Genomic DNA, 26,016 nt, shown 5'->3' on the forward strand with positions numbered 1-26,016 from the left:
CCCAGTTTCCAAACCAGATACTAAGCCCACGGCACTTGAGCCGGTAGACACGATTATAGACTCGTCGGTAACGGAAGTCTTCAAAGCTATAATGACCAGTTTACTGGACATTAAGTTGGGTCCCATCTTTGAGAGACTAACCGTGATCGAGAAATGTCTAGTAGGGAGCAACCGGTCAGACGAACCCATGAAGTCAAGTGTGCTTAATCTGGGACATAGTATGGAACTGCTTCAGGTCCACATCCAAAGATCACTAACAGAGAACCGCTACACTCCCAGTGTCCAACGTCACTTGCAGCCCGGGGGGCGGTAGATGGTCCTAGGGAAAGCCAGGTACCCAGTAGGGTTCTGCCAGTTCCCCAGCCACAGCAGGACCGTCAATTTTGTGGTGGTCGGATAGCAGGCCCACAGGGGCAGCCAGTGGAAGAATCTCAGTGTCTACCAGTCATCCATCTCCCACCGGAATCTACGCCCTATGTAGTGATCCTGGGGAACGTGCCAATGCTCCCCCCCCCCCCCCGTACAAATGAGGATTTTAGCCAGCTTAAAAACAAGGTACTTCATTAGTTATCAAATAACACTACCGTGGGTTTAAGGAAGGAACAAAATATCATTATGGTGCGTCGAGTTGGCTGGATAGGCAGCTTGCGGAAACCGGGAGTGGGTGATTGTGTTATTGTGAACTTCGATAGGTAATCCCTGGCAGAAAGTATTCTGTCCAGGGCCTCTTGTGCAGGCCCATTAAATCACGGGTCCGCAATACAGTTACTACTGTTAGGTTTTTTCTATAGAGCTGTCACACAAAGGTACATTCCAGGGACGAGCGTTATGGATACTCCTCGAGATAGGTGGATACAAACGCCTTCTGTGGCAAAAGATAAATGGTATCCACAAGAAGTACGCAGCTTAAATCAGTTCTCTGGACTATACCCCGCCCCACCCCTACAGTTGTTTAACAGATTCTCTACTCTTTCAAGACTGGAAGAGTGCGATTGACTGCATACTTCTCCAGATCCCGTACCTGAGATAAAGACCCAGCACAGCGCTTTACCTCCACTAGCACAAAGTGAGGCGGTCCCTCGCATTCATGACAATAATGTTCTGTCATGGAATATTGCAGGCCTAGCAGATAAGTTCCAGGATCCCATATAGCAGCAGTTCGTCAGGTAATTTTCTGTAATTTGTTTTCAGGAGACATGGTTGGTAAACTGCGACCTATTTTTGGAAGGATTTACAGCTTTTTTTGTTCCAGCAGTCCCGTCGGCCTGTGGCAGAGCCAAGGGCGGTCTGGTTATATATATATATCTCTAGCAGTGGATTGCCGGATTCGGATTCTTCCATCCCCAAGTCTGGGTCTTCAAGCCATTGTCTTGAAGAGGGGAAACACAAGCATGGATCTGATCAACTTCTATAATGCTACGTCAAGCACCCAGGGGGAATGCAATATCACCCAGCTGGGCTTTTATTTAAGGCAGTCTTGCTACTTTATATCACATACTCTAATGGTGACGGGTGACTTTAATATCCATCCCTGTGGAGACCCAAAGCTTACAATCTTGGCTGATTTGGGATGCCATCGATTGCGAGGGTTCCATTTTGTGCACTCTATTCAGGGGGAAGAGTTGAAAAACATACTCAATGAATTTGATCTACTGTCTTTAATGTCTCTCTCTGCCCCATATAGTAAAGCCCTTGTTTCTCCCTTTAAAGGGAGAGGCAGCGGATCTTTTATTGATGACATTCTCATTTCATCATCCCTTCAGTCTTTATTTCAGGGGTTCACCATTAGAGATAGTGCCTATAGTGATCATAACCCTCTCTATGTTCATCTGAGTGGCCCACTTTTATTTAGAAAAGTCCAGGGAGGTGACACCAAGCACACTAAGACCTATGGATGGTAGGCGCCGTCTCAAATGGTCTCAGATTTCCCGAGATACCTTTTACAGTGAGGTCAGAGACTCCTGTGCTGTTGAACTTGCACTCTGTGCCCCGTCAGGTACCTCACTGAGAGAAGTCCTCAGTGCCTTGAATGTTATCACCACCAGGGCCGGGGAACTTCTAAGTGCACCAGCACGCAGGGCAGGCATCTCTAATCCAAGATGGTTCGATTCATCCTGCTCCCAGGTGGTACGGAAGTTGAAGGAAGCTCTGAATGCTACCCCTAGAAACAATCGTATATACGTGCCCGTCGTATTGAATACAAAAAGGCTCTGGCCACACGCAAGGGTGCCTTGAATGAGGAGGCCTGGAGGGAGCTGTTAGAGAAGAGCACCCTAGGGAACAGCTCAAGGTTTTGGGGTATCGTCAATAGACCGCTGTTTGAGAAAGATACAGGTGGTGACCTAGGCTCCCATATTACAGAGGAAGAATGAGTGTGCCACTTTCAATCTATGTTCCATGGCCCTATAGTTTACCCCGAGCAGCCAGCCAGGGACATTAACACCGTGGCAGTGGTCTTTGAGCAGAAAGAGGTTGAGGCGGGATTGCTGGCCTCACATGCAACAAGGCACCGGGCCCGGACGGCATCCCACCGGATCTCTATAAATCAGATCCATCTTTTTGGGCACCGATCCTTGTAGCTGTGCTCAACGCTGCAGTCAGGGACGGTTGCCCGGACTCTTGGGCCACCCCTACCATCGTGCCGGAGTTCAAGAAGGAGGACCGCAATAGCACTTTTTGCTATAGGCCGATCTCCCTTCTTGATTCAGTAGTAAAGGTAGTGGGAGGGGTGTTATTGGAGAGATTATCCTCCTGGGCAAAGGAACACAAGATTATTTCTGACATTCAATATGGGTTTCACCCGGGGCGGTCAACTGTGGCCCAATGTCTCAACCTTTTTCTGATCCTCAGGGAGTATACGATTGCTCGCCCTGGTACGATCTACCTGGCCCTCCTGGACCTTTCTTCTGAGTTTGACTGCGTTAATCGGGCCAAGCTATGGCAGTCCATGAGGGTCATGGGGGTGGAGGACAATATCGTCAACTTCCTAGAGGATCTGCAAGGGGACATCAAGGCGTATGTCAGATACGCTCAGGATCTCCATGTCTCCACAGATTTTAAAGTGGGGAGACGGGTACGGCAGGGTTGCATTATGGCCCCTTTTCTGTTTAACCTCTATATAAACGATCTAAATGGGGCCTTGGTCAGTACAGGGGCAGATTTTCCGTATATGGGGGGACGGGGTCTCCCCATTCTACTATATGCGGACGATGCGGTCTTCATAGCCAGAACTGCTAGGGGACTCCAAACCCTGCTTGATACCTTTTTTAATTTTATGGGGTCCCGAGATTTGGCTATTAACAACGCCAAATCTTACATAATGCAGGTAGGGACGCGGCCTATGAAAAAGTATCCTTTAGTGTAGGTCCCGAGAAGGTCCCCCTGACTACTGTTTTTTCATATCTGGGGTTTTTACTGAATGACCATTTGAAGTGGAGGCCACTTATTCAGAAGAAAAAGAAGACATTCACAAGGGTATCGACTGCTATCTTTAACTTTGCTGCAAAGATGGGTAAGTACCCAATTGCAGCCATGTTGAAAATCTACCAGGCCAAAGGCGTGGCAATTGCCTGTTATGGCAGTGAAATTTGGGGATACACCACTACAGATGTATTGCAGGTGGTCGAGAACAATTTTTTAAAGCGCTTGCTGGGTGTACCAAGTGGTCTATCAAATCTTGTGGTTCATGAGGAATTGGAGGTACCTTTTTTATGTGATACTTTGGCTATGTGCCCCTTAGTGTTTTGGCTTAAGTGCTGGCTGAATAAGGATTTAGCTCTCAGCCAGCAGATTATAACCGATTAATGAGCCTTGACTATATGTTCCGAATACCATGGCTGAAATATATCAGATGTTGTTTTGTAGAGCTGGGGCGCCCTGACCTTTTCTTCAAGTCTTATACTATTGTTAAAGAGGATGTGGAGTTTGTAAAGAAAGCCTTTAGCTGCATAAGGAAGCTAGAAAGAGATGAGTTGGAAGTGCGAAAACCTAGCGTCCGTAAATTTCTGGCACTAAAAACCAACTCATCGACAGAGCCTTATCTCCTGGGGTCACTGTCCACATATGAACGGTTTTTATTGTCCAGGTTTCGTCAGGACCTTTTTCATCTGTTACTTGCCGTTCCAAAAGGGTGCAGCAGAGGACAGGTGTTAGAACCCTGTGGCTGCGACCGTGTTTCTCCACAGGATCTGCTACACTTTATGTTACTCTGCAAATTTGATGTGGTACCCCGGAGACATTTTTTACTTCCCCTTTTAAAGAGGCTGAATTTTAATCAGGTTTGACCCGCGCTCCTGTACCTGCAACTATGTAAAGCAGATTGTATCTTTTCCATCGTGGGCTACCTGAAATCTACGGTGAGAACTAGGGCTTGCCGGGAAATTTAGTTATTTAACTTGTAGAAGGCACCTCTTGTTTTAATGTGTGGTATATATGTCTTTGTATCAATGGATCCATTTTCTTTTTTACTATTGATATGAATTGTAACTTTTTTAAATTTCATGTTTTAAATGATATTTGAACGCTGTGTAACTTTTATGGTTTTCTATACGCAAATCCGAATAAAGTTGTTTTTGATTTGATTTGACCCCAGCGGTACTTACTAGCTCAGGTGTATGTGTGTTTAATGGGCCCAGGTAAGTATGTTGGTTTGTGAGTATCTCTAGCTGGTAACTCGCTGGATCAACAGGAGGGAACTCCAAGAACCAACAAAGACCAAACAGAAGCCTCCAGCGTCGGAAGGAAAGAGGGAGCTGGACCCCTTCCGGCGCTACGAACTAGCCAGCCATGCTCCCAGAGGAGCGTGGCTATCCAAAGTACGTGCTCGCCTCAGAGGCGTTTTTCGAAAGGGGTCCGCAGACAGTAACACGTCTCGGACTGAGAAGGGAGGGGTTCGACAGTCTCAAACGGAATGACCGTGTGACTGCGCGCATAAGATTACCAGGGCTATATGGCACAGCGCGTTCTCCCTTCCATGTAGACAATCACTGGTGACGGAGCTCGGGGGTTATCTCCCTCCAATCCCTCTACCCTTTAATAGCAAGGCAAAAGGAGCAACACTCTTACAGAGTTCTTCTTTTTCTCTTCTCCCCTGAGGAACGCTCGATCTCAGAACAACAGGAAGAAGCAAGCCTCAACTTTCCGCATCATAGAAGACCAGCTAGGAGGAAATGACTATATGACCGTACTGTTATAAAACACGTACCAAGCGGCATAAGGCGTTAGTTGTTGCTCTATCAAGTGCCACAGCACCCTAACGAATTTACCACACTTCGAAAGAGTCAATATGTTGGTTTTGGAAAAACACAGCGACAAGTCCTCCAAACAACAGCGGAGCCCTGTGTTAAATAAGTAGGTTTCAAGAGGGCCCTCCTAGAAGAGTCAAATTAGGAACAGTGGCACAGGAGGTGCAGTCATGATTCCCGCTTGTAGCTGCAGTCTACAGGCCCCCTCTTTGCCCGAACAGGCCCATTAATTGAAATTGGCCACAGGAAGGCCTAATAGGCGCATGCTATCCCCTCGTCTTAACCTCTACCTGAACCGGGACGTGCCCAGGCCGGGCTGGGCCATCTTATTTGATTTTTAGTTTTAATATTGTTTTAATATTGCACGGTGTTAATATATTATTATTTACGCGGGGCAAAGGCCGGGGCGTTTAAGGCCGTTTAAGGCCGTTCAAGGAAGGCAGAGGACGGCCCTGGCCCTGAACCCCTGTATCCTCGCCCTTCATCCGTTGGCAAGGTAGGCGGAACTGTGATTTCCATCTCTTCTATAAACACATAGTGCCCGCCTCCTAGCCCTATCATCTACCGCTTTTGAGAGGCCCCTTCTTGCATCTGACCCAGCACCACAGATGTCAACCATGCGCAATAGAACTAGAAGCTGTACTAAAAAAGCCATGGCGGTAGCACAAGTGACTGGACCTATAGATCTTTTTATTTCACGGGTGAATGAGACCATCGATAAAAGTATTATATTGCTGGAAAAAAGAGTTTCCTTGGACCTCATGAACGCTAAGCGCTCTTCCTTGGGCTCTCTTGCAAACGCAAATTCACCCTCCCAGCAAGCTTTGATTAATTGTTCCTTACCACTACCCTTGACCACCGCTGGCGAATTCACAGTTCCGAACGTTGTCGATTTGTCAGTCACCCAATCTGACTCGGATCCGTCTTATGTTGATCTTGAGGCTACCCCAGATCTAGAAGTCTGCCAGACATCTGAAAAGACAAAGCCAAGCCTAGATGGGCAAATGGACAAAGGAACACTTTCTGTACCTATCGACACTGGGGGCAGGGTTACTATTCCTACAAAGGTGGCGTCCAAGACCAAGTCTAAGGAAAAACCTAAAGCTAAAGCAAGGAATCACAACTTGATATCGCCTACCCCGCACCTGGCGTCAGGCATACCCTGCTTGGTTGAAAACATGGTAACAGATCTTAAACTGGACCTTGAGGCCACAATAGCAGCGCAAATAAAGCCTTTAATCTCCAAACTTGACAGACTCACGTCGCTAATAACTTCGAAATGGCCTAATAAGATGAATGGGCCTGGGCCTATTCAGTCACAAGGGATTAAAGAAACGCTTCCCAAACCTTCACCTTGCGTCAAGCCCCCTAAAGATGCATCTAACAAGGCAAAAATACCATCAGTTACCAAGGCTTCAGCTGTATTACACCTGTCCCAAACAGGGAATACTTCTGCTCAATCCCCACCCCTATCTACTCCGAAGGCGGTGGGTCCTACTTCGGCTTTGCAACAATCTGCTGGTGGAAATAAAACTACCAACTTACAAGCAAAAGATCTCACAGGAAAGTCTACTAACCCTGCAGCTCCTCATTCTACAAACAAGCCCGAAGGCTCTAAGCCAAAGCAGGCGCGCTTCAAGTCAATTAGCCTGCCACCGGAAGTCTCTCCTTTTGTGGTTGTGCTGACAGCCGTTCCCCCACTGAAGGAGGGAGTAAAAGAAACCTTTGTAGAGCTAAAAAACAAATGTGCTCAGTGGCTTCAACTACACAAACCTTTACCTAGCAATATGAGTGGTGAAATTCTTACAGTGCGTAGAGGGGACTGGGTGGGCAGGAGTAAGAAAACAGTAGCAGGGGATGTAATTACAGTTAACTTTAGGGATATAGGGGCAGCCAGCTACATATGCAATACACCCAATAGTGGTCCTGCTACCCAAATCAATCCACTCCCTTTGTCTTATTTCCTTCCCATGCCGCCAAGACTAAATCCCCATCGGCCTACTTTTCCAACTAACAGAGGGTCTGTGTATCCCCCGCAACATACCACTAAACACTGGCAACAATCACCACAATTCTCATCTTTATTCCCACATCATGCTAGTCTTCAGTGGCAACAACCTTTTCAACATCTACCACCCCTATATCAGGCTGCTCAGCAGTGGCAGCAACCCCTTCAGCCTCCACAATTCGCTAACCATCATTTGCAACAGCCATGGCAGGACTTGCCCCCTTCTTTCGACCCCTCGTATTCACAATTCGCTCATCCAAATAGATACTGTGTGCTAGATGAGGTAGACTGACTCAACTTCATGGAAGGTCCAGATATAAATCTCACTATCACCGATAACGATATGGAGGATGTTCCGCCAGCCACATCTCTCCCTATATGTTCCGAATCCCCAACAGAGGCACCCCTAATACCACTTGCCCACATATTTACTAGGGACAGTGTAGACCCACCAAATTCTAAAATTATTACCATCCCCGACGGTGATCCAACACATGGCGAGATAAAAATTCTTAGTTGGAACCTTGCGGGGATCTCTAGGAAATTAGGCCTCCCGGAGTGGAACGTCCTGATTGACGCCCACAAGATTTGTGTATTCCAAGAGACCTGGATCACTGAGCCACTGCACCGTGTCGGGTTTGTCACATTTTATACACCAGCTGTAAAACCTAAGGCAGGGAAGGGGCGGCCATCAGAGGGGCTTATCATCTGGGTAAGCATTTCGCTTAACTGTCGGATAACCATAAAAAAGGCAGGAAACCCAGACATCCTTGGTATCTCTCTATCGGGCCAACGTGGGGGACTACTTGTAGATCTCTACGATGTCTACGTTAGAGGCTCCAAAAATGGGTGCATCTCACCAACAGTAGCGGAACTTGAGGCCCAATTAGGGGACCATAACGAACCTGGCCATATCATAATAGCAGGAGATTTCAACTGCACATACGAGCCACTCCCCCTAGAAGGAATACCCGATTTAGGAGAAGAGGATAGTAGGTGGGGTATTCCCATCCTCTCTATCCCACCCATTAAGCGCTGGACTCGCAGTGCAATACAGCTTAACGCACTTACATTAGAGTTTGGATTAAGAGCAGCCAATGGCCGCACATGTTCTGATCAGATGGGTGCCCCAACGTTCAACAGAGTTGGTCACTCCACAAGGATAGACTATATTCTGCTGGACCGGGGGCTCTGGAGTTCGGTCATCGATATGGTTGTTATTCCTACCATAGAGAGTGATCATAACTCACTTTCCCTAACCCTAATGAATTCTTGGTCTACCAGAGCGCCGCTAGCACCACCGAGCTGTCCACAGGAGATTACTGTCTCCTCTTGTGGAAGACGCCTTAAGTGGAATAAGATCTTGTGTAATACTAATAAATTGTCCACTATTGAAGAGGTGATTAATGGCACACAAGATGTAATCAGCTCCATAGATTTATTTATGGCAGCAGATAAGGTAACAACTATCTACGAAGTAGCCATAAAAACTATAGGGGACCTTTTCTGGGTAAAAGGGATTATAGGGAAAACCAAACCTCTAACCAAACCCAAAGGCAGACACGACTGGTATTCTGCATCATGCAGAAAGGCCAAGACATGTCTAATTGAGGCAGTTAAAGGGAAGTCCCCCTTATCAATTCAAATAGCTAGAAGGGAATATAAAAAGGTCTTGTGGTTGGCCAAAAGGGAGTGGGAAGATGCCTACTGGTTAACCCTTAAAGAAGCCAGCCTGAAAAAAGACTCTAAATATTTTTGGGACACTATAAGGGCACGTAATAGACCAGACAGTGATCTGCTAACCTGTAACATCTCAAGCCAGGTGTGGGAGGACCACTTCTCCAAACTCTACCCCTGCCATGACGGCTCCAACGGGAGAGGGTCTGCTATATCCCTGCCTACCACAAACTATGCACTCTGCCCCACTGACTTTGATTTTACGCTAAAGGAAGTGGAATATGCAATAAGCTCTATCATTCCACAAAAAGCGGCCGGACCTGATGGGATTCCCGGGGACCTGCTAAAATCCGATAGCACCAAATGGGGCAAATTGATCCACTCCCTTCTTGTTGCCATCTGTAGGGGTGCCCCTATTCCCTCATCGTGGAAAGGGGCGGAGGTGGTCCCCATCCATAAGAAAGGTTCGAGGGATGACCCATCTAACTATAGGCCAATCAGCTTGTTAGATACCAGCCAAAAAGTTGTCGGCAAAGTCCTGTTACTTAGAATCCTAAATTGGGTAGAAGAAAATAAAATCCTTTCCGACTTCCAGGCAGGTTTTAGAGTGGGTACTGGAACGATTGAGCAGGCATTCAGGCTCATGATGGTATATTGGAAGGTTGTGGTTATAGGCAAGGGCAGTCTTTATCTCGCGTTTATCGATTTAAAGACTGCCTTTGACCTTGTACCTAGGGACCTATTATGGAAAGTACTTGCTGACATGGGGCTGCCACATTATCTACTATCCCTATTAGTCAGACTACACCAGGACAGCTTTGCCCAGGTCAGGTGGGGCCCTGGAGGGGAGAAAACGGGCAGTATTCCGGTCGAGAGAGGAGTCCGCCAGGGATGTGTTCTGGCTCCCACCCTTTTCTCTCTCTACATCAATGGGGTGGTTGAGCATCTCCTCAAACATCCATCTGATGAGCCATCCCTGGCTGGCGAACGCATACCGACCCTCCTCTTCGCGGATGATACGCTTTTAATCTCCAAAACCCCAATGGGACTCCAGAGACTTTTGGACAATTTCCAATCATTTTGTACCAAACGAGGTCTGGTAATAAATACTAACAAAACGAAGTACCTTGTCCTCAATCCACCGAAACAACATGTGCGTTCCCCCACCCTAAACGCTGAGCTTCTGGAAAGAGTAAAGGTCTTTGATTACCTTGGGATACGCCTTTCGGATAAAATGGACTGGACGCCACACCTAGATAAAATGCTGTTGAGCCACAAAAGGATTACAGGTGCCCTATTAAGAGAGCAACGTTCCAGCACAACAAGGCCTATAGGAACAGTCCTTGAGATTTACACAGCTAAAGGAGTTAGCTCTGCCCATTATGGGGCGGAACTCTGGGGCTTTTCGTCCACTGACGCTCTGCAGAGATCTGAGAACAAATTCTGCAGAGAAATAATGTCCCTTCCACAAGGCACCCCGACACTTCCTTTATTCATGGACCTTGGCTGTACCCAGATTGGCGAAATCGCGAAATTTCGCCCTTTATTATTATGGGCCCGTATTTGGCGGGTAGAAGAACTAAGCGGATATGCCAGAGGCCTCAAGGAAATCATGTCATCACCAAGCTGGTATAAAATCAAATGGCTAAAAGACATGAAAAACTTATTAATTAAGTTGGGCCAACTTGAATCATGGCTAAGTAGAACTTCACCCCCAAAGCAAACACTTAAAAAGCTTTATTGGGACTGGATTTGTTCTCAAAGAAACTCTAGCACCTCCCTGGGCAGGCTAACAGAGGACTTTCTGAGGTTCAAAGACTGCCCCAGGCGGGAACTGTACCTGGATGCAATTGGAAAACCCTTTGATAGGGCCTTGTATTTTAGATTTAGAATGGGAACCTTACCACTTAATACCTTTACTAAAAGATGGAAATCCTGTATGGAAATGTCTGAGCTATGCCCATCGTGTCTTGTTAAACCGGAAACATTAGCACATTTTATGTTTGTGTGCGGCGAATATGCTACTCCAAGGAGGGTCTGGCTCAAAAACCTATGCCGTCAGCTGGGGACTAGGAGTCATGATGTGGCAATCAGGATACTTATTTCGGACAGTAGCGTACCCTATGCTTGCGCCCTAGCCAAGTTTCTATCCTGGGCTTGGGCTATCCGGGCCAAAAAGCTAAAACAATCTGTTTAATTCTTTGTTAGAAAAATTTCTTATACTGAAAATGCTGCCATAATTGTTTAACCTCTAAAATGTAATCAACTAGTTGGCTAGTTTAACTGAACAAACATTTTTTGAAACTATTGCCCTTCCTAAATGTTGGAACAGAGATATAAAATCTTTTTAAATTTATTACTGTTGTTCTTAACTGTAACTTTTTATACACTGAGCTGCTTTTATGATAATGACTTTTTATCGAAATAAAGCTTTGACTTTGACTTTGAATGCATAGAATGTCTCTGCACGTCTGTCTATTAATAGATTCTGAGAGGTATGGTTGTGGCTTCCCTGATACATAGGAATTGCTCAAAGTTGGTAAAATGCTTGAAGACTGTAGGGAGCTAGTGTCCAGCAAATATGAAGTTATTTGCAGCTGCCTGTTTATGGCCCTTTTCCAGTAAGGGATAGCATCTGACTGTAATGCTGATCCTTCAATTTCAACACCCGACTGATGAGCCCCAATTACAGTGAAACTGGTTTTGAGTTGCTTGTGTTCTGGTTCAGGGAGGACCTAGCTTCACAGTTTGGCTGGACTCTTCCTACTGGAGCATGGTAAGACTGACTTGCACATGGCTGGATCCATATTGAAGTGGCATAATGAACAAAAAAAGGGTGGGTTGGAATGCTACCGTGACCAATTGACCATGGTTAGACATCTTTCAAGTTTTCCTCACATCACCTTTTGTGTGTATAAATTTAAAACAGGGTTATCAAAATGTATCAAGTTACATGACCACGTCATAGATTGGTAGTAGAGACTGCTTGGTCAGAAGTGAAGAGGGATTCTATGATTTATCAAGGCCTTCGTAGTGTTTTCAAATGTTTTAGTGCATGTGGTTAATCCTACGAAATATGATGAGCCTACAGTTAGCAATGCAGCTTAATATGTGTGGCAGGGTTTTCTCCATAATACGTACATGTTTGATACAAGCCAGGCCCGATTGTATGCCAACATAAAAGTACTAACGTTTTAGAGTGTGTGTGCGACAGACTTAGTGCCTAGAACACTAATATTCCGAATAGTAATGCAAACTGTGTGCAGGAGTGCATATTCTTTTCAGACATTTTCAGAGCTATATAAGTTGACATGACATTAGTTGCTCTCACAAAACAGAGAAGTGAAAATTCTCCCCCCTCTTAGGGCTGCAGAGCTATGAGGAATGATTAGAGCTGCAAGGCTGTCCTGTCTCGTACAATCAGAATCGGATGGAAATAGCAATGGTTACATTTGCCTGCCTTACGTGTGCTTCGGCAATAGATGAGTTGCTGGTGTCCCGGACCAATGATAAGAGAAACTGCCTAGGAGGTCACCCTCTTCTCCCCAGATACTAACTGGAGGAGAAAGTATAAAAGGATGAGAGGATTTGGGAGGATCAGGTATGAGGACTGGTTGCCAGGGGGACATGCTGAAGGGTTGACACCCAACTGCAGATTCAATAGCTTTATAAGGTATGGGGTATACTTACAAGGCTTGGCAGAGAAAATAAGAGAATTCCAATCACTATTTACCTAATATAGCAATCATGGGACTGAGAAAACATATTTAGATAGTAGGTGGGGACCCACCCAATAGAAGAGGGAAAGTTATGTTAATTTGTTTTATACTATGAAGGCTAAGATTACTATAATTATTTTCACAGTGCATCTTTTTCTAGGGTGGTTATCTGTATCTACATGCAATACTCCCTCTGCAAAAGAGAGTTACTCCGTCAGTTTTATCGGACTCTTAACAATCCTTATTTGAATAGCATAAATTGCTGTAGAGAGAAGCGAGAGACACCTGCTAGTTGTTCCTTCCTGGAAAAAGAGTATGCTAAGTATTATTTACCTGGGTGTGCCCCCAACACCCCAAGAAGTGCACTTTAAAAAAGGATTATCATCAATTTTCTGAACGTAAATCACAAGAAAACAAGTATTAGTGGGGCATAAAACTGAAGAGAACATAAGAGTGGAATCTTTTGAGCCAATGCAGGTGGGTAGGATCACAGGGCCCACATCTATATAAGAGAGACAAAAGGTGTATAAACTGTTTCTATAGTGAAAGGTCAGGACATTTTGTAAAAGACTTTAAAAGTAGACCAAGGGCCTGAATTATGGTTTGACGGATGGGACTCTATCAGGGAGATGGATGATATTACCTCTGTCATCGTCACAAACTACCATCTGTCAAATTTAGAAATGACTGTCTGCCTAGCCTTTAGTAATGTTTGTGATAAGAAATAGGCAACTGAATTACCTCTGTACAAAAGTTATGATTGCAAAATAGATTTAAGAACCAGTTGCAAAGGTTCCTTGTATTGTGTACGCACTCAAAGGTTTTGGAGATGAAATATCTTACACAGTATCTAGTTGAAAATGTGGCTAATCTTTTAATTCGACCATACCAGTCTCCAGCTTTTTCACCAACATTCTTTATACCCGAGAAAGGGGGTGATTGAGGCTATGCACGGATTATAATATCTCAGTAGAATTACTGACTTATTGCACTTTTTAAAGCCATCTAAAGCAACTCAGATGGACCTGTTTTTTCTCAGACTGGGATTTTGTGATTGACTGTAGGCCAGGTCCTAGGCATGGGAAGCATGATGCCTTATTTAGACAAGATCAGTCAGAGAGTGAAAGTCAGATGACCAAGAAACCACCACTGATTTGGTCTCCAAAGGGACTGCGTGACCATTCAGCTGCTCTGATCAACGGAGATCATTTTTGGTAAAAGTACATACCAAAAGTCAATTCACAGATAAAGATTTTGGCTTAAAGAACTAGGAAATAGAAATAAAGGGATGGATTAAACAATGGACAGAAGACAACAAGCTTATACCACTGATCCGGGTTTAGGGCTGGTATGGGCAAGCTAACGAATCTGACAGCACTAACACTCTTAGTAGAAAAGGCCAAAGATTAGAATATTCAGATTTTTGCTTGCTTTGTAGACCTCAAGTCCGCATTTTAATGAGTGCCTCGTGGGAGCTTATGGCAAAAATTGGCCCATCCCTAGGAGCTTATTGAAGGCAATCTACATAAAGGAACTTGGGGTAAGGTCAAAATTATAGATGGCAGTTGAGCGACAAATAAAATCGACACAAGAAACGGATTAAAACAGGGGTGTATTTTAGCCCCAAGTCTGTTCAATGTTTATCTCGTCGACCTTATAGAAGCACTCCTGAAGGGCAACTGTCACCCGCCAACCTTGGCTCAAGAGGAAATAGGATGTCTTCAGTACACAGATGACATTGTTCTACTAAGCCAAACACCAATAGCATTACAACGTAGCATGAAGGCCCTAAAAATATACATGGATAAACAAGGGATAGAATTAAACCTGAAAAAGACAAAATTAGTAGGGCTGGTAGACTCCAAACATAAGTCTTACTCTTGGTTCATTGAAGGGAAAAAGGTTGGTGTACCAGATACATACAAATACCCAGAATTTAATGTTGAACATCAAATGAAATGTACACAGCATTTAGCAGCCATATTGGCAAAAGCTCAATCGCTAACCTACGGTTTTAAACTATTAAAAAAGAAACTGAGTTGTCCGTCATTCAGTCATCCGCTATCCGTCATGCGTGCCCAGTTAATGCCAACAGTGATGTACGGCATGGAAATGATGATGGGTCTAGAAGCACACACCTTAAACAAGATCCAAACAAGAATGTACAAATCTGTGTTTAATATCTCGAAATCAGCCTCCCCAGCCTGAAGTTTAGTCTGACAAACCAAACAGTTAAATGCAAAATCGCATACATTTAACTATGCTGGAGGCTATGTGCCTCTGAAAGAGGCTCCATCAATAATTTGTGCTGGCAGAAAATTGAGGAGCAAAAACAGATCAACAAAAAAGACTCCTGGGGATCCCATCTAAATGAGTCTATTGAAGAACTAGGTGTAAAAGAAGTCTAGAGTGCGAGCATTGGGAAAGCTGCATTTTATCAAGCATTTAAGGCTACTACCAAACATTTGTCTCATACAACAGATATGAACACCCTCACACGAAGACAACGTGTCTGGACAGTGATAAATTCATATAAAAAATTGCAGCCCCAGAAATACCTTTGACCTTATTTTTCATTAACTATAAAATATCAGTTTATGCAATTCCGTTTTAGCATGTGGGAAACCAAAGATTTCGTCTCCAATTGGAAAGATAAGTCTCAAAATCAAGAATGTTGACTGTGTGTAGGCTTACAGATTATGCACAGGAACAACTAGATGCTCCCATAACCATAGACGAACTTAGTGCAGCATTGACAGCCATGCGCCTGGGTCGTGCCCCTGAATCCCAACGGTTTCCCTATGGAATTCCTTAGACCACACATGAACAAACTAGGTTCACACCTGCTGGATGCATTGCATTAAGCTATCGACCAACACCAGCTTCCCCAAGAATGGTGACATGCAGAGATTGTCCTCTTTTTGAAGCCAGGTCGCCCACCGCAAGATCCCTCATCGTACGACCCATCTCCCTTATCAACTTTGAGACCAATGGGCGAAGTCCTTGCTAACCACCTCAGGACCTGTGTGCAGGACCTGATCCATCAGGATCAGTCCAGGTTCATGCCACACCGCTCTACGTGTCATCACATCAGACAGGTGAATAATGCCATGCCATAGCAAGAACTTCTCCTAGCGGATATCGACAAGGCGTTCGACTCCCTCAGCTGGTTGTATCTCTTCCGACTCCTGGACGTCATTAACTTTGGTCTGTACTTCTTGACCTACGTACGCTTGCTCTATACAAGGTTAACAGCTTCGGTCAGGATTGCAGGACATCGCTCGGCCCCGTTCCCTATCTGTCGTGGTATGAGACAGGGCTGCCCCCTGTCACCATTACTGTTTGCCCTTGCAGTGGAACCTTTGGCGGCATGGGTGCGTAGCGACCCAGTGCTCATGGGCTTCGAGTGATCTCCGTCCCGATCTGATCGCTCTATACGTGGACTATGTCCTCTTTTTAATGACTGACCCATGGATCTTGGGGCCCCGCATTCTACAGATCCTCTGATTGTTTGGCCAGACCACTGGGCTTAATACTAACCCCTCAAAGACCGTGTTGTTCCTGGTGTGTGGGAATCATGGGCTGAGCAGTTATCTTCGCTACCACAGGGTTTACGTATCTAGGTATTTTTATGTCGCCCTGCCCCAAGACTTCCTGGGCACACAATATCAACCCACTCATTAAGAGCCTTAAAGAAGAGACTGCAATATGGTCTCCCCTCCAGCTCTCATTATACGGGCATTCAGCGATCTTTAAAATGGTCTTGCTGCCCAGAATACTTTATAAGCTACAGAACTTCCTGTATGTTATACCGCAGGTTTGGTTCGCATAAGTTAATGCCATACATAACAAATTCCTCTGGAACGACGGGGCTGTCCGGGTTGCACTGAGTACGTGCACGCAGTCGACATATTGCGGCGGCATTGCCGCTGTGGACGTGTGGAAGCATATTACACGGCCTCCCACTTGCTAATTGTAAATGAGTGGTGGTACGATTCGCCAACTGATCCAGCGTTTGCACTAGAACATATGGCAATGGAGGGCATCTCCCTCCTTCAAATCCTGTATAGTACGCAGAACCTAGACTTTCTACCCCTTGCCAGCAGCACAGTGGTTTGACTTTGGAGATCTACGGTTAAGCGGACGGGATGGCATGGCCGCCTGACGCAGACGACCCTGCTGTGGCACGGTACACATCTACGCTCGGTGTCGTCATTAGCTGGATTTCGAGGGTGAGACCTGGTGGGAATATCCCCCTTAGGTGACGTAATACAGTGTATGACCTTAAAGTCGTTCCAACAGCTACAGACAGAGTTTCACAAACATAAGACTTAATTTTAAAAGTATCTCCAGCTGCGGCATGCTCTTACTATCCTACTTTAGTCAATTGATAATTTGCCTGACTATCACCCACGCTTATTAATGGACGACTTAGGTGCTCATAAGATCCGTCAGATCTACCAAACACTGACGACGCACGAGACCAGAAGGGCATGGTTAGAGGACATACCCGACATGACCGATGATGACTGGACCGAAGCCTTGGCTAGCCCCCGAAGTGCGGCTGTGTCATCGCGCTACAGTCTCACGCAATTTAAATATATAGACCGCACATATTATCTTTGGAAGATGGGCGCCATTCAGTTCCCCTTATGTTTGAGATGTGGGATAGAGGAAGAGACTCTTATACATACTGTCTGGGGCTGTACAGCACTGCAGCCATTCTGGCGGAGGACTGTTGCATGTCTGGGCGAGGTGCTGTTGTGGGATCTCCCACTAGATCAGAGATTGCTGTTACTACATAGCACTGATGGGATAGGTGGGAACCGGTACAAGCAACACCTGTTATTTCTAGCCATTACCATTGCTAAACGGGATATCGCCCAGCTATGGAAGGGTCTGACCCCCCCCCCACCGACGATTGGCAGGTGAAAAAAAGCCATTGAAGATTGCATGAGTGCCGAGATTGCGGTGTTTCAAGCTCGTGGTTGCCCCCAAAAGCATAGGAAAATATGGTCACGGTGGGTGATTTATCGAGGCATAGAGTTACCCCCACTTCCATCTCCAGACGCCTGACAGACTGTGTTCCCCTTATGATATTGGTCATTGAGCAACCCGGACTGCCAGTTAAAACCTCAGAAATGTTTATCCAATTGGACAATTATATATTTGTGGGATTTGAGACTAACTGCACAATGTTTTTGTTGTTGTACCTGCAGGTTTTACAGGAGTTACAATTTTATGTTTATACACACACAAATTGTCTTCAAACCGTATCCTTCGGGCCACGGGCCCGGTATGTACCATGCAAACGTAATGAAATATATCGTAAGAAAAACAAAATTGACTGTGTAAAATATAAGCAAGAATCTCTAACATATAAGCAAGAATCTCTAACACACATTTGTTGCGCGTGTCCGAAGATTATGACAGAACTGATCACTTACGAACACTCAAGACCATTTGCATCTCAGTAATGTTCAAGCCACATTGGTAATGTCAACCTTGAAGATCTTAATTTGCACAAGGCACTTGCACTTTCACAAAAAAGAAATTCTGGGATTACTGTTAGCTATAAAGGAAAATCGGTCTTCTCAATACAACAGTTTTAAAGACATTTAATAGGTACAACTACATCAATCAACAACCTCAGAGGCCTTACGTAGACGGGTGACACCCACCCGAGCCAGGCCATACTTGACAGTATATTTGCACTCTATTCACGACAGAGATATTTAATTCATTAAAAAGTGAACTGCAAGTCTCAATGTTTTCACACTTTACAATTGGTTTATTAATGGTTTTTAGTACAATGTCACTACACAAATAAGTGTGAACTATGAACTTTCTAGGAGCATAAAAACCTCACGTCACTCCTAAAAAAAAAAAAATTATTGCCAAGAAGCTTGAGTGTCAGAGCCATTTCATACATCAAAAAGTGACCGGCAAGACTCAGTGGGCCCAATTCACAAAGGTAAAGTTAGACTAAAGTCTAGCTTTACGACTTTCAGTATTCACAAAGGGCATTTGCTACTCGTAAATGCCCTGTGTGAATACCGAAAGTCGAACTTTACGACTTTCAGTGTTCACAAAGGGCATTTACGAGTAGTAAATGCCCTCTGTGAATACCGAAAGTAGTATAGACTTTCGTCTAACTTTACCTTTGTGAATCGGCCGAATGTTTTTACACATTATTAATGAGTTAACATTGGTCTCCTTAGTCTGATGTAATCATACCAATAAGTGTAAACTAAGAACTTAGAAGAAGTATAGAAGACACACAAAATCTATATAAAAATACTGATTGCCAAGTATCTTTATTTTGAAACTTGTAAAGACATCAATTGACAATGCACTGTTACAGGGGAGACACGCCTTGCACACTATGTACTTTAAATAGACTCTATTTTGAAAACATGTCTAGATTTACATTTTTATATTCAAATTTCTGTAAAATACGTGTCTGAAAGGTTTTAATTATTGCATTTTTGTGTATTGGTTTTAAAAGACTAAACACTTGAACAAATAAACTTGAAACTAAAGGGATGGATTTGTTGTTTCATGAAAGAGCTCTGTATTTACCAGCATATAAGTTGAGGCAATAAGCCACAAGTTGGCCAGTTCATTTGAAAATATGGTCTTCTTTGTGTAAAGAGTTAGTTAGGTACAAAGATAAAGAGACTGAAAAATTGAATCAATGTGATGAACAGTAAAGACTTGGAATAAGAAGGTGACTGGAGCGAAACAACATGGTTAGTAAAGTTGCATCTAAAACGGACCATTCATCTATTCGATGCCATCTTTCTTCTGCATATATGGTCATCAGAAGGACATATCCCCCTTTGAATCAGTCTTTGCCAATCTCTGTTCCCTCTGTGCAAGAAAAATGAATTGAGTTAACTGATATGCAAACATCTGCATAAGACACTTTGAAAAAAACTAAAGAAGCTTATTACTTTTTGATGGTAAAGTGTGGAAAGGGTGTACCTGCCACAATGTGCAAAACTGTAGTAAGATGGACTCCAGGACACCAGTGGCACACAACTTCAGCCACTATGGTTGTTGCCCACTGGTCCCTTCTTCCACCTTCCCCTTATTAGGGTGCAACATTGACAAATTGAGACAGTGTGCTAATGTTCAAATGCAAAAGAAGACTGTTTGGAATGGCTGAAACAGGTAGCTAGAGCCCAAACGAAACACAGTTGTACAGCATGAACCTTAGCAGCCTCCAGTGTTACTCGGATCACTTGCATAGAGTCAGGGAAAATGACCTCCACAAGGGAGGATTAGATTAAATAACTAGGTGCTTCAATGCCTCATTAAAAAGGCTTCGCTTCAGAGTACATAGTCAACTCTGGCCTCCTTATCCAAAGTATATTTCAAAGTCTCCTGTGAGATAGAATCACCCTTGAACTACATGCTTGCATGCATACTAAATGGTTCTGATTCAGTGCTTAATTTATAAAACAAGAAGGGGTAGGGTCAAAATATTTCTGAAGAGGCCACTGCAGTTTGCACCTCCTACAGGCCCTTCTAGCATTCCCAAATACTAGTACCAACAAAACCAAATTAGCCATTACAGACCTACAAATGTGACGTTTTGAAATACTCCTGATCACCAAAGCTGCAAGAATGACCTGAGCACCCTGGTATTTTTCCTTTTGAAATTGTACATTGAATTGGCAAACACTTTGTCTGTGCTTTTTAAAAAAAATAGACTGACAGCATCATCATATGGTGATACAAAACACGTGCCGGTGTTGAGTACTGGCAAACACCGGCACAAATTAAGCTATTCTGTTGTGACAACATACCAAACACACATATCACATTAGTGAACCTATTTGATGCTCCCCAACCAAGTGATGTAATGTTTGTAAAGGTCATCTGCAAACAGCCATCAACACAATTTTTATGGATTCAAGTGTTTGGCATCAGTAATCCAACCACAAAGAAGAGAACAGAATATGAAACCAGCAAATATTTATAAGTGAATAAAATAAAGGCTGGTAGGGAGATGCTTAGTGGGACAGAAGCAGGTAACGATCCCTACTAATAGGCAGTAGAAAAGGGACAGGCAAGGATGATCACACACTCAAGAGACAAGGGTGGGTCCGTGTAAGCAATTTGCATGAGTGGTGGACCTGGCTCTAATGGTAGGGATAAGTAAAATTATGTGAATCTACAGAAGGTCCCTAACAGGAAGAATAAGGTATAGAGCCATATAAGAATACATCCTATATAACTAATCTTGCTATCTTCTAATTGCCTCACACACACTAGCTAGTCAAACCTTAGTAGAAGAAGCTGAGATCCACAGTCATCACAGGCTGAACATGTGTCTTCTTCTTGACTTCCATTTTGAAATCGTTTGGGGCAGTTTCCTGTTGGTGCAAGATATTGGTTATTACTTTGTCGGTATCTACATCACTTTAATTTTATATATATATATATATATATATATATATCTTAAATAGAGTTTTATATAGCGCAAACTTGACCCGAATCGGGTATCAGAGCGCTTTACATAGCACCAGTTGCATTACATGAGGACACATTCATTTTTGTTAGGCACGGGGAGATTAAGTGATCTGCCCAGAATCACAGGATGTTCAGCATCTTGCCCAGACTCGAACCCAGGTCCCCAGATTCGAGGTCGATCGTCCTAGCCGTTAGGCCAACTCCTCTCCCCAAATTGATTGACTATCTTTAAATAAAATAGCAGTATTCATTAGAATCGGTCACAGATAAAGAATTGAAAATCTGTTTTCACTAAACTTCAGATGTGTTATTTCTTGAAATAACTGGGGACTGCAACCATAGTAGATATTACTTCCAACTGTATGAACAGAGTTTTATTTTGGGGGGGGGGGGGGGGGGGGGGGGGGGTGTTTTATATAGCACAAACTCGACCCGAAGGTATCAGAGCGCTTTACATGAGTACCAGTTGCATTATAGACAGGCACATCCATTTAGGGAGGCACGGTGAGATAAAGTGATTTTTCCCAGAATCACAGGATGTTGGGTGTCCATGTCGAGAATCGAACCTGGTTACCCAGCTTCGAGGTCGACGGCTCTGGCTGTTACACATGACCGATACATAGGTTGAACCTTGAATATCTGGTAGGAAGTCCATGCGTAACATTCTAATGTGTGGAGGGTGGCCCAAATCTAGGAGTCATTTATAAGACACATAACCGCTAACAACTTTGGAAAATAACAGCAAAATGTCTCAACATTTTGTTCAGCTAGTATCTCAACTATTCAGCAAGCATCTCTAAGAGCTTGCTTGGAAATTACAGCCATCTTTAAAGTATAGTGAAAGCTAACCTTCACTTAACAAATAACATGTTACTCATTATTGTAATGGCTACACTCTTTCTCACCCCTTCACGTGACAATGGGATATGTATTAGAGAACTGCCCCTGTTTTGCTGTATGCAAGAACACCATAGTACATATACAGCCATGCGCATTACTCTTACCCGACGTACATTTTCAGCATGTGCACCCCAGTTATTTTTTAGGTCTAGCCTTGCATCTTATCTAGTCTTCAAAAAAGATAAGGAAGAACTACAGAGAGGGAGAGAGAGTGGACTTTGGGTTAGTATACTTCAACCATTGGTTATCATACAGTTAATGCTTTTCTGTTGCACAGTTCGACTGCCCATCAAACCTATGGCATTTCATGGATGGTTATATTGTCCCGTTTGTGTTTCCATTTGTGTTTGGTGATGGACCTCAAGAATTCGCATTGTTAATCTAGATCTGCAGTGTGCTCTCTGATGTATTTACCTTGCTGGCACTTTCTAATTGCTTTTTGGGGGGATTTTGCTTAGTAAGTAATTGCTGTTTTGATGCGGTGCTACATACTAACAGCTCAAGCATGTTCATTTATTTTACTCTACTGTTATAATAACATGGTGTAGGATTTAAAGCATTTTGTTCACAAAGTAAAGGAGAGTGCACACATATGCCTTCTTAACAACGCAACGAAAATACTGGCTTTCACATAAAAGTAACTAGTAGGCATCTTTTTGACTTCTTGAATGATTTTTCCACAATATAATCTATGCCACTTTAAATTGGGAATGGAAAGCCGTGAATGCCAAATACCAAATCATTAAACTTGTCCGTAGTGCCTCAGGAATTATTAAATATAGAGAACGCTGAAGAAATGTATTGACAAATAGTTACTTATCTCAAGTAACAATAACACATGCCATAAAGTAACTATAACTCATGCCCTCGCCATGCACTGCTACTTATTTCACATATTACAACACTCATGGCATGTTCCACGACATCATTGATAACATCACTGCAACATCTGAGATGACATAATTGATGGCAATACTGTCAATGGCAGGGGTGTGAAATACAGTCACTTTAGGGCACAAGTTATAATTACTTTGGATAACTATGACTGGTGAATTTCAGTGGTTGTATTAGTTTAAAACAATATGTTTTACCTGACCTGACATTTTCACGCAACTATAATGTCCCTTTAACCTTTGTGTGTTTTTGTGTGAATATTTTTTATATATATGGATGCATGCATTATTTAATGACTTTTTTATAACGAGGTCCTGGCAAACATTTAAGAAAAGATTCTAGCAAAAAATTCTACAGTGAAAATCTTCTCCCCTTAGTGTTTGTCAGAGGCAGCAACCAACACCAAAATCATTCCGTATAAAGGTAATCTGACATTACACGTAACAAAATATCTGTAAGCTTTAACACAGAGTAATAAGAATTCACCTTTAAAGGCTTGTTAAATTTGACATATGTTTCTCACAATAAACGGATCAGACCTATGGCAGCAGAAATATGTTTCCTAGTGCACTAACCAACAAGTTCAAACCAATCTAACAACTTTACATCAGTTACTGTAGCAAATGCCCTCATATTTAGTTTATTTCCACTACCACCTACAAAAAAGCCACTGACTATAACAGTCTTCTACTATATGACAGCCACCACCCTAAGGTCTTGAAGGACAATCTCCCCTATGGACAGTTTTTGAGGCTTCATCGCAACTGCAGCAACACAACTGACTTTGACCAACAGGCCTGATATTTAAGCATTCTTTAGAGAAGCATGTCCTACTTGTGCATCTGCGCTCACATTCGAATCGAGATAATCGTAACTTGGAAAAGTGCAAACAGATCTCCAAATGCAGGTCTGCAGATCTCACAGATTGGAATATTTTTAAGTAAGGCTCAGTAGCTGCACTAACTCTTGTGAAATGAGCTATAGGTTTCCCGGGTAAGACTTTTGTGGCTTTCTACTAACAGAGGATTATGCGGGAGACAATCCATCTAGACAGTGATTGTTCAGAAGTGGAAAATCTTGTTTGTAAAAGACCATAGTTTCCAAATAGTTGTTTTGATTTTCTCAAAGGTTTGGGTGCCAATTACGATCCGGTAAAAAATTTCTCCGTACGACTCGTATCCGGTCTTTTTACCGTACGAATCGTACAAGTGCCGTACAAACTGCCAATTACGATTCGCATGGGAAAAAGACCATACGAATTGCATTGGGAATCATTCCCCACACGTCCTCGGGTCGGAAAAAGTGTCCAGTGAAGTCCGACCGCGGAATCACGATCCATCCCGTGCGTCAGAAGTTACAACCGTATAGAAAAAACACCGTCCGCACCGAACACCCATAGCAACCATGGAGACATGTGCCCGCATACGCGCCGACCCCCCCAGCCCCCGTACGTACGCGCCGACCCCCCAGCCCCGGTACGTACGTACGTACGTGTCGAACCCCCCGTGTATGTACACCCGTGTACGTGTCGTACCCCCGTGTATGTACACCCGTGTACATTAGTCGTACCCCCACCCGTGTATGTACACCCGTGTACGTGTCGTACCCCACCGTGTAGGTACACCCCTGTACGTGTCGTACCCCCGTGTATGTACATCCGTGTACATGTCGTACCCCCGTGTATGTACACCCGTGTACGTGTCCTACCCCCCGTGTATGTACACCCGTGTACGTGTCGTACCCCCGTGTATGTACACCCCTGTACTTGTCGTACCCCCACCCGTGTATGTACACCCGTGTACGTGTCGTACCCCTCCGTGCATGTACACACGTGTACGTGTCGTACCTCCCATGTATGTACACCCCTGCACGTGTCGTACCCCCACCCGTGTATGTACACCTGTGTACGTGTCGTACCCCTCCGTGTATGTACACCCCTGTACGTGTCGTAACCCCCGTGTATGTACACCCCTGTACGTGTCGTACCCCCGTGTATGTACACCCCTGTATGTGTCGTACCCCCACCCGTGTATGTACACCCGTGTACGTGACGTACCCCTCCGTGTATGTACACCCCTGTACGTGTCGTACCCCCGTGTATGTACACCCCTGTACGTGTCGTACCCCCACCTGTGTATGTACACCTGTGTACGTGTCGTACCCCCGTGTATGTACACCCGTGTACGTGCCCTACCCCCCGTGTATGTACACCCGTGTACGTGTCCTACCCCCGTGTATGTACACCCGTGTACATTAGAGTCGTACCCCCACCCGTGTATGTACACCCGTGTACGTCAGAGTCGTACCCCCACCACAACATCCTAAGTACGGAGCGCACCCCCGGCCCCAACATCACAACCGCATGTACGAGTCGTACCAAGCCACACACAAGGACAGCACTGTACAACAAAATGGCCCATGTACACCGCGTACACACGCTAAAAACGCACGTACACAACCAGGACAAACCAAAACAACACAAGAATACACCATTCGAATGGCACAAAGCCGCTAAACATGTCCAACAACCACTAAAACAACACATTCACTGACCTGCAACTGCCAAAAACAAACAGAGGCACAAAACACAACCACTCCTTATAACACACCCACCCAAACTTCAAACACAGCCACACCCACCAATGGACCAATAAAAAGAGCCCACACACACAAACCATGAGCCTTTGCAACAGACTCACTGCTGCCAGACCCCACAGACAACCTACAGCACCATACTAGAAGCTTTACCACACCTTACACTTGCACGCCTTCACACAACCACCTTCACAAACACCCCTCATCACATTCACACACACACCTGCACAACCACACCCACACACCCACAACCATCCACACCCCCCCATCCACAGCCACACCCCTCACCATGCCCACTAACAAGAATCCAAAGTTCAGTAACCGAGAGTTGGAGGTCCTTGTCGATGAAATCCTCAGAGTCGAGCCACACCTCTTTGGAACATTGGTCAGACAGACCAGCATTTCAGCAAAAACAGCCATGTGGCAGACCATCGTCGATGCTGTGAATGCTGTTAAGGACACCAGAAGGAACAAGCAGGAATGCCAAGCCAGGTGGTAC

General features: G+C 44.4%; 1 protein-coding gene across 1 annotated transcript in view; it reads right to left on the reverse strand.

The window, feature by feature from the left end:
• Positions 1-26,016, reverse strand: part of MEIOSIN (meiosis initiator) — a 2,478,810-nt gene that overhangs the window by 1,440,244 nt on the left and 1,012,550 nt on the right. Inside the window, exon 6 of the mRNA XM_085627965.1 lies at positions 20,941-21,031. Coding sequence (XP_085484091.1) covers positions 20,941-21,031 — 91 coding nt within the window. The remainder of the gene's footprint in view (positions 1-20,940; positions 21,032-26,016) is intronic.

The sequence above is a fragment of the Triturus cristatus genome, chromosome 9, assembly GCF_964204655.1.
Source record: "Triturus cristatus chromosome 9, aTriCri1.1, whole genome shotgun sequence".
Lineage (NCBI taxonomy): Eukaryota > Metazoa > Chordata > Amphibia > Caudata > Salamandridae > Triturus > Triturus cristatus.